General features: G+C 33.9%; 1 protein-coding gene across 1 annotated transcript; it reads right to left on the bottom strand.

Annotated features, from left to right (window-relative positions):
• Positions 1–4: 4 nt before the first annotated feature.
• LOC131946574 (splicing factor Cactin) lies at positions 5–8,071 on the bottom strand. Its single transcript, XM_059307429.1, has 20 exons — positions 7,932–8,071; positions 5,876–5,958; positions 5,312–5,554; positions 5,058–5,127; positions 4,654–4,707; positions 4,226–4,372; positions 3,897–3,968; positions 3,549–3,611; positions 3,385–3,439; positions 3,145–3,233; positions 2,780–2,927; positions 2,492–2,638; positions 2,005–2,114; positions 1,705–1,820; positions 1,401–1,611; positions 872–1,027; positions 596–679; positions 449–499; positions 237–299; positions 5–143 (listed from the first exon to the last, which is right to left on the bottom strand). The coding sequence occupies exons 2-20, from the start codon at positions 5,947–5,949 to the stop codon at positions 18–20; spliced, it is 2,079 nt and encodes a 692-aa protein (XP_059163412.1). The 5' UTR covers positions 5,950–5,958; positions 7,932–8,071; the 3' UTR covers positions 5–17.
• Between the last annotated feature and the right edge of the window lie 2,207 nt (positions 8,072–10,278).

The following is a 10,278-nucleotide window of genomic DNA, read 5'->3' as shown; positions in this document are numbered from 1 at the left end:
AATGAGTAAATAAAAATTTATCGTCTGTATCTGTAGCGCTTGAAATGGAACCAGAGTTGAAAAATGTTGTTGTGAAACTGACACCTAAAACCCCTTTTATATGAATATTCCCATTCACGGTTTACTATTTTGAAGGCTATGTCCTGTAAAAATAAAATATTTCACATTTAAAACTGATCATGATTAAAATCAGTAGCACAGTTAAAGACAACTTAAGATTCAGTAATATAAAATACCTCATAAGGTGGGCCTGCATGGAATCTAAGCATAGCGAAATCTTTGCTGCCTTCTAATGGGGTCTGAAAAAGAACATTTTTCAATTATGAAACAAGTGTTTGAAATATGATTGTCATTAAACTTAAAGCTGTGATGTGCTTTAGACCCGACATAGAAACAGCACCCCACCCTGACCTATTTATAATTTCTTTAGTACACTGTATACACTTACCACAAAATATTCTGGAGTTTTTGCTTTATCAATGAGGTCTGGGTAGAAAATCTGAGGAATAGAAACAATAAAGGTTCAGTGTTTTACTTATTTCAAACTACTATTTCACTAGTTATTCTACAGACTAGGAACACATTGATGACTTACATTGAATTTATAGCCTTGGACAATCTTTGGTGGAGGGTTGTCAATGTCATAATGTGTTTGATTGTACTTGTTCCATTCAAAACCCTGCACAGATACCACAGAACATATATTTTAGTTGGAGACATTTCAAGTAGTTGCAGCATAGAACAAAAAATTGTCAATAAAGTCTTAAGAACAGGCAGTGTTATTTTTAGTGACAGGCATAGACAGCTTTGCATTACACAGTTAAAGAAGTAAATATAGCAACACAAAGATGTAAAAAAATGTCTGACTTACTGTGTGTACTCTGTTAAAGAAGCGAGGTTTTCGAGGCCTGTATTTATCTGACCACATAAATGACTGCTGATCCAAATTAAGTTCAACGCTAAATTGAGCCTCATCCAAATCCATTCCTTCCCTGGCTTTCTTTTCAAACTCTGTCTCACCATCAGTCTGATAAAATAATAAACACTTACTATAGCTGTTATTCTAGATCAAAGTAACTAGTTAAATGATTTCATTGATTTTTATAATTTAAACATTATTCCATAGGCACTTAATTGTGATACTTGATAAAACAAAATACATTTTTATAGAGCTAAATTCTGATTGCTGTTTCACCTACATATTTAAATATTGTAACTTTCATATTTTAATTGGCAAAGGTGACATCAGAATTTGTATTTAAATATGTGAGAAATATTGTGGGTTAACAAAAATTTGAAATGCCCAACAGAAACTAAATAGTTTTACTTCATTACCTTATGACCTTTTAAGTTAATTAATCAATAATTAATTATTAATCTCTATGGCCTGTTTAACTCACCCTCACTCGTCCAGTAGCAAACACCTGTTTTCTTGCCAAGTCTAATTTTTTGTTATCATCAGCTTCATCATAAACAACAGCATCAAGAGTGAGATCTTCAGCTTGAAATAATCTGGGAGAGTATCCTCCCTTGATATATTCCATTTCTTGCATGTCTTCTTCTGTTATTGTTTCTTCTTCCTCTTCTTTTTTCTCTTCTTCAACTGGCCCGCTAAATTAGAAGAAAAAAAAGTAGTTTGCATAAATGTCTCTGCCCTTAAAATTGATCTATAATAGGGAGGGGTTAGGTGACCCTGCAACTGACCTGTCTGATGGCTCTTGTGATGGTCCTGGTTGAGGTGATGACTCATGTACAGATTTACTTGACTCTGGCTTCTCTGTTGTAACAACAGGAAACAAAGGCCCAGACTCAATGCCTTGCTGGAAAGGAAAAAACATACATTCTTCACATCAACCTAATCAATAGTAATAATAGTATGTATAAATAATATCGATACTCTCCTTTTCATCTTGTCTTCTTGGTGTAAAACCATTAAAAGCTCATACAAGAGCAGTTTGTATGTGTCGTCGTCCCCCCCACCCCCCACGGCTGAGCATTGCTTACCTCACGTTTAAGCTTAAAAAGTTTTTGCCGTAAAACTTCCTGATGCCTTTCCCTGAGTCTAGTTCTTGCTTTATAAGCTTTCAACTGCTGTAACAGAGACTCCCAGTAGCCTGAAATTAAAACATACTTTTGGTACTAGCAATAGAGGGGTAAATGTCTCAGGAGAAAATACAAAATTAGGACCTGAAATACCGTGTATAGGAGAAACAATTCACATGTTGTGAAACTGTTTTGATTTTATTTATAACTAAGATTACGTCTGTAGCAGTTGTTATGCTGAATGTAAATTGATACATAAGAAGAGCTGTACAAGAAAAAGGCTTAACATAATATACTAGAGAAAGAAATTCTTATTCTAAAAATAAAACCTGAATCTGAGCTAACAGCTGCTTATTATCAAATCATTCAAGCATTTTTTAAATTTTGATTTTTTGTACTTTGACACACTTTTCTTACAATTACAAATGTAAGATATTTTGTAGCTCACCAACATCAATGCCTTCACCACCACTGAGTTTGTCTTTGATTTGTTTCTCTAGGAGCTTGAGTTGATTGGTTGTCTTCCCTTTAAAGATATCTCCAATCTCAGATGTGACAGCTTGATTGATTCCATCTCGCCTGTCCCCAATAAATTCTAACAGACAATATAAGAAAACATCTTATTTAACTATAGGATTACATTCAATAAAACTAAACAACCAATTCTTACCTCTACTGTTTGAATAGTTCTTAGTTTATAAAATCTAGTTTAATCAACAATTTAGCCAGCTCTCACCTCTAGAGTCCAACTTCCTAAGTTTGACCAACTCATCCTGGGTGACTGTAATAATGTCCCTCCAATAGTCAGCATTTTTCCCTTCTTCCAGCTCTAAATAAACTTTAATGTCCTCCAGTAAGTCTTCAAGATCTTGGATGGTCAATCCCTAGACAATACATAATTTAGGTTACTATTTCAAGAAAGGATTTGACTTTTAACTCTCATAGTTAAAATGTGTTAGATCTCCATAGATACAGTTCTATTCTAAATTGATTTACACAGATATTTATAGTTTAGATAGTTACTTAAAGTGATTTACAATTACATGTGTAAATGAACTAACTTACAAGTCCATGGTCTATGTGTTAAATGTGTTGACTTACATAAAGATATGTGTATGGTTCATGCATCTCTACTGCCAACTCATCATCTTCTGCGCTGATGTACTTGGCCAGTAAATCAATTGGTTTTGCTGATGAATAAAATGTGTTGAAAAAATGTACAGCTATATTCCAGCAATAGAACATGTTGATAAATGTACAAGAAAATATTGATAAATATACATCTATGTTCTAGCAATAGAACATGTTGATAAATTTTAGTACAAGAAAAAATGTACACACCCCGTCCATCTTTTATTCTTATCTCTGATCTAAGCTTGGCTTGGCTCAGGTGAAACTAAAAGAAAAATGTTCATCTATCACTAGTCAAATAACAATAAAATATTACATCTTTAAAAAAAACAAGTTAAAACAAATGTAATAAAATACAGATATAAAGGACTTACACCATCTTCCTGTTTTTCCCATTCTTTGTAATAGTCAGCTTCTTTCTCTCGTTGTAACATTTCCTGGTAAAGAATTATTCCATGAAGAAACAATCTTAGCATGTTTAAAGAATAATTGTATTTAATGCACCTTAACATTTTAAATAAATAGATGTGTTTAAATGTTTTTCTCTTCAAGATGAGTTATGTTTTAATTCAATATTAAATCATTCAACGTTTAAATTATCTAAGCATGATAAATTTAAAAAGAAATTAGCAATGTGGACATATAACAGAGTTAAAATAAATGTTGAACTTTTTATTGGCAGTTTGTCATGCGGTTCTCACATATTAGACAAAAAAACTTACCCTTTCCCTCTCCCTCTCCTCCTGCTCACGTTCACGCTCAAGTCGACGTTTCTTCACTTTCTCCAACTCAGCCTAAATTAAATAGTCCATTTTAGTTCTTTCAACTTTATTCTAATTCAGGCAGATAATTGTTTTTTTTTTACAATATATTTAACAAATCAAAGGGACTGTGGTATTTGTGTAAGGTTAATTTAAAGCTACTGCAGTATTAGTGTTTAGTAAAATTTGAAGTTTTTAATAAAATATCTGATATAAATAAATCTCAAGTTTTTCTGTTTTATGTCTCTGGCTATCCTATTTTTAGTCCCAAATTTTAGTTAAAAACTGACCTTATTTTGCAGCATCTTAGATCGAGCTATAGCTTGTAAATCTTCAGCAGCAAAGTCTTTTTTACCTTCCTTCTCCAGCTTTTTCGTCCACACAAAAGTGTCCAGTAAATGTTCATCTCCAAATGGGTTGTCTACATTGGTATAACCCTGTCGTAATCAAATTATCTACATTACATGCAGTAAAATTGTCTACATCATATAGAATGTATAACAGCCCCGCAGCTATTTATTTCTGATTAACAAATGCAAATTATCTTTTGAGATTATAAATATTTAAGTTTTCACCCACGCATTTAATAACTTTTCTAATTTAATTCAAAGAGTTATGGCAATCGTTACAATAAAGTGAAACATTTATGACAAACCTATACCTGCAGAACCACATGTACATGCAGGCTTTCATGTAGAAAGGCTTAGTACACACTTACCAGATAATCTTTATCCCAGCCCATCTGTTCTTTTCTCTTACGCTCTTTTGCTTCCTGAAATCATTAAAATAAATTTTCAGTCCTTATTAGACAATAAACACATAAATACAACACAACATAAATAATAATAACCAACAACATAGCTATATAACTAACAATAACTACTGTACCATAATACTAGTAACTTCTTTTTAAACAATAATACTTTAGTTAAAACTAACAAAAATTACCTTAATGTAGCATTTACATTACAGAACAATTATAGCAATAATGAAGCTGAAACTAAAAATACCCACCTAAAAACCTTATAGGCCTAGCTAAAATTAATTATACTCAACTAAACATAACATTACAGCTAAAACTAATATTTCCCACCAAAACGTCTTGCTACTGTCTTAACTTACCTTTTTGGCCAATCTTCTTGCTCTTTTTTCCTCTGGTGTTTCTAAAGCTTTTAGTAAAGCCTTTTCTTTCCTGATTGATAAAAACATTTTTTGGACATAAAGCTTCATAAAAATGTCACATTTATGTTTGAAACCTGAGCAAAGTTTTATTTATGACGACAGCAAGATAAAAACACTTTACCAGAAAAATGATCTACAGATTATTAATTTTAAACAATGAATAAGTCGGCAAAAAGAAATAAATCTTGTCTAACCTTCTTTCTTCCAATGCAGTCAATTGCTGAATAGAATCATTAGACTGTGTGTCACTCTTAGATCCAGATCTATGTCTCTTGTCACCCCTTGAGTCCGACCGATGCCGGTTGTCTCTCCTTGAGTCTGATCTATGTCTGCTGTCACTTCTTGATCGATGGCGTTTCTTCGAATTTTTAGGGGAAGATGATCCCGAGGAGGAATCAGACTTGTCAGAATCAGACATCTCACTGTCAGATCTGTGCCTGCATAATTAGTGAGGACAAATTTTATTATACACCAACAATGTTCACTTTAGACCCACATAAGGATTACAACAATATTTTTTAAAAGCCTAAGCAAAACCATGTAGTCTTTGACTGAAAACCTAAAAATGTCTAAAAAAACTGGCTAAACTGAAATTAATTATACATAAATTCACTATATCTGCCCTTGTCTTTTTAAGCACAATGGTAAAGACATTTTAACTAAAGTTAATTAATTGTTAGCAAATAATGATCTGTTAAAATCAGCCATTTAGCAAATAACCTGACACTAATTAAGAAAATAAGACCAAATAAAATTACCTTTTTTTGCTTTTTTTGTGATGATATTCATAATCTTTCTTATGTTTTTTACTTTTTTCTTTATGCCTTCCCATGTTTTGCCTCTAAAAAATATTAATTAGAGCTAATTCAAAACCTGAACATAAATACTTTAACACTGAAATAATGTACGTATGCTATGCATTTGTAACTGTTGCGCTAGTTGTTATAGTCATTCAATGACTTTATGACTGTCTTAGCCAGTGGTTCTTAACCTTGATTTGATCAAGCCCAGGGTTTGGTGAGTCAGTCACAGGGGTTCGGCGGAGGTCAAGACATACACACCCCCCTCATATGATTTGGGATCAGATTTTGTCATTGTCAATGCGGGAGGTGAATGTTTATATTATTGTTTTGAGTTTATATTTAACTCAATGCAACAAGCCTGCCGGTTGGTTGAGGCCACGACGGGGGACGTTCTGACCGGGGACGACTCAAAATATCGTCCCTTTTTTTTTTAGAAGATTCCATTATTGTTTCATTATTAATTATAGAAATATAAGAACAAATTAGTTATGGCAGGCCCCATATTTTTAAAAATTGTATTAACATATAATTTTTTCTTTCCGACCTTGCATTTATCAAAATGAAGTTGTCAAAACAAAATATTATTAAGTTAATAGAGACCTAACATTTGCTTGTGTAGGCCTACTGACTATAAAAAACAGATAAAAAGAAATAATTTTTTAGTTAATTTAGTTGCTAACCCCCCAAAGTCTCGAGTTCAAATCTGGGTTCGAGTTAATAGAATGTCACTGAGTCCATCCAGCTCAGGGAAAGTAAAGGTGGCTGACCACACTATCGTGACTATCCTTTCATATAATGCCGAGGTCACTATCAGGTGAACTTGGCCCATAAGGTTCAAAAAGGAACTTTTTAGGTTTAGAGTACGACAGTATATTAACTAATTAATAACTTTAGCTAGGGGCCTATAGAGGTAAATTTACATTGACAAGGGCCATTCTTTATTTAGTCTAGTTTGTGGACAGGTGTAATTCACTAAATTGTAATCTAATAAATAATAAATACAGTGGTAAACAAGTTAATTAAAAAAGTCTAGTGACATTTGTGCGCAATTTCCTTATGTTATCTAAAAATAGCTCTGACGTATAATGTTGGGGTGCGTTCAAGCTAGAAGAACAATCGGTTTGTAGGTGTTTATGTAATTTTAAAATTTGTGACCGAACGAGAGAATATTTTTGAAAACTTTCTTCGGCAATATTGTTCTAAATTATGACAGGAATCGATTGGTACATGTTTCAAGTCGCTAAGTGGTCTGGTTGCCGAGATATGGGCCAAAAACTGCTTTTTTTCGAGATTTTTTGGCTTTTCTGGGAAATCCATGAAAGAAACCCGGAATTTTTATGGCCTATGTTCATCCTCGTAACTTGCTTAACATAATTGCTTTTGGAACTAGTCATCGATATTGCTTCGTTGAGGAGGAGATACGACTTAAAGCTGCAGACACACATTCATCCATCCATCCATCCATCCATCCAGAAATGACGGGTTAATAAACGCAATTCTCCAGAATGGAAATTGCGCTAAAAAGTAAGGTGGGGTTGGAAATTAATCTGAATTCAGAATGGTAATGTAAGGCAAGGGGGTGGGGTGACCAGCATTAAATGACAGCAGGTAGACTCAGGACCAGGCAGAGTATCGTTTCAATAGTTAATTTACTTAATTACTATAATTAGTAGGAGTTTAGGCCATGGATTACTACAGTGTAGTGGTGTACTACAATACACGACATCAGAGATACTGACTGACTCACTCAGTGGCTAAAAAAAATCAGTCACTGAGAGTCTTCCTTAGTTCTAACAGTCTCTAACTTCTTACTATTACTAGACTCTAGAGAGTCTAGATCTAGAAATCTAGATCTCTACTTCTTCTTAGTCTTGTCAGCGTCTGGCCTAACAATAACCAAATGGCAAATAGGCAAATAACCACTGTTTACTTTAGTGTTTAACCAGCAATATTAAGCGCCCAGATAATTATGAGTTAAAGTGGTGTTGTTTATTTTGTTTTTTCAAAGTACCAATTATGTGTTTTGAGCTAGATCTAGAAAGCAATCAGTTATAGAATCTAGATTATATCTTTTCTTTAGTAGTAAGTTGGTAAGATCTAGATTCTAGATCTAGATCGTGAGTTGAACGATCAACTATCAAAGTAAACAACTGGGCATACTAATCACCGAATTCCAGCAAACATTAACTGGGCTAAGCATCGCTATCAAAATGATTCAAAAGTGAATAATTTACGACATCTGGATTATGACTTACGGGCGATTTGTTATGATCGTAAGTTTTTTTATACATAATCATCAGTATCAAAGAATCATGTATAGGCTTAATCTTTATAACGTCCATCATGTCTTCAGTGTTTATTTCAGACATCTCTCTGCAATGTGTGTGTGTGTGGGGGGGGGGGGGGGGGGCGGACACCTGTAGTAAGTCTACCGTTCCCGAAATAGAAATATATTTTAACCCTGAAAGATAACCCACATGTCTTTGAGCATATCGCATCATTATTTGATAGTATACAAACTTCAATTAAATCTATAACAAGTTTTTTCAATGCACGTACAATGATAAAATATGAGAAATAATGTATAGGTAGATGGTAGGTGTTAGGATTAAGTAAATTAGATAAAATGCTGGTCTAAAAACACTTAAGCATTCAAGACAAATGTAGCACCGCTATATTAACAAAAAGCAAACCTGCCAATTAATTCAAACAATATTGAAGGAGCCATATTATCATGGGACCGCCACTGAAATTTCTTTCCCCATCTGCCGATCTATGGCAACATGTTAGTGCGACTCTTGCCAGTTGTTTTTAACCCACGTCTCTGTAGGCCTTCGCTGTCTTCTTTTCCCTTACGGCATCCAATACACCGCCATTCCTGTGATATCATCTGGTCTCACCCCAGGGGCGGAACTACCATACCGCCAGACCCCGCAATGCGGGGGGGGGGGGGGCCAGGACGTTTAGGGGCCCAGTTCCTACCAAAAAACATTGAATTTTTTTTTCAAAAAACAACAGATCTACTATAGCAGAGATTGTTGCGTAGAAAAATATTTTAAAATCTACAAGAGCTATAGTTTGAAAGGTAGGTAAACATTCACACTACTTCCATGACTTACTGCCCTTCTTTAAAATAGGGATGCCCACGAAGCTCATTTAAATAGTTTTGTACTATGTATATTAAAAAGCAATTGATTCTCTGAATTGCTACTTAAATAAGACGTACTATACAATAATATAGATATACAAATCAATGTTTTCAAAATTGATATTATAAAAGCCAAAAATGAAAAAAATAAACATAACGCGAGAAACCATTCACGAATCAAGCTAACGTCTTTATATATTTTTGACCAGCGTTTAAATGAGTATTTCGCACAGCTAGATGAGTTTGGACTAAATTTTTTTCTGGTTTGATCTCTCAGAATGGTTATTTATTGCAATGAAGTAGACCAGGGGTCGGCAACCTGTGGCTCGCGAGCCGCATGCGGCTCTTTTGATATCAAGATGCGGCTCTCCAGCTCCTTGCACAAATACTAATAATCTTAATAAAAAAATAAAAATTTTGAAATAAAAAAATGTTAGTGGCTCTTTAAAATCAGGGAAATTTTGAAAATTGTAACTTTTGGCTCTTCCGCTTCAAAAGGTTGCCGACCCCTGAAGTAGACTAAATTACTCAGTTAGGATATATTTATAAATAAATAAATAAATAAATAAATAAATAAATAAATGAATATATATATATATATATATATATATATATATATATATATATATATATATATATATATATATATATATATATATATATATATATATATATATATATATTTATTTATTTATATATATATATATAGGGGGCCCTAATCTTTTCTTTGCGGGGGAGCCTTTTTTTTCTAGTTCCGCCACTGTCTCACCCTTTGCACCCAAATGCACTCTTTTTTTCGATTATTTAGGAAACGGCTTCCATTTCCATTTCTATTAGTAATCTATCTTGGCAAATGATGTTGTTTCAATGGATGCCCAACACAATCGCAGGCACTTACAGTGTTTCCTTCTGACTTTTTTCTCTGGGGGGGGGGGGTGTCAAAAGCATATATTTTCTATATAAATTCAAATTCGATCGGGGGCGGAACGGCGCGGAAGACTTTCTTTGAAAAGTCTGCTTTTTGTCCTGGATGAGATTCTCTTTGGTCACTATGTTATTTGCCTAGTTGCGAACGCCCGCTTGGCTTTAGAGGTCAACATCACTGCATGTCACCACTGATGGGGTAAGGGCCGCCAACCAGAATCCTCCGTCCTGTGCCAATCGTTTCTTTCAGGCATCATTTGGGGGGGGGGGAGGGAAGAATCCTGTA

The sequence above is a fragment of the Physella acuta genome, unplaced genomic scaffold, assembly GCF_028476545.2.
Source record: "Physella acuta isolate Inbredline_101_S28 unplaced genomic scaffold, ASM2847654v3 ptg000563l, whole genome shotgun sequence".
Classification (NCBI taxonomy): Eukaryota; Metazoa; Mollusca; class Gastropoda; family Physidae; genus Physella; species Physella acuta.
The sequence above is the reverse complement of the archived record's forward strand: the minus strand, read 5'-3'. Positions and strand labels throughout refer to the sequence as shown.

What these genes read in the sequence shown, in the direction of transcription:
- LOC131946574 (XM_059307429.1), bottom strand. Translation starts at nt 5,949, where the DNA reads ATGGGAAGGCATAAAGAAAAAAGTAAAAAACATAAGAAAGATTATGAA. An exon ending in AACCATACACATATCTTTAT is followed by an intron (nt 2,928 to 3,144) that starts GTAAGTCAACAC and finishes TGTATTGTCTAG; the next exon opens with GGATTGACCATCCAAGATCT. An exon ending in TTGCTACTGGACGAGTGAGG is followed by an intron (nt 1,028 to 1,400) that starts GTGAGTTAAACA and finishes TTATTTTATCAG; the next exon opens with ACTGATGGTGAGACAGAGTT.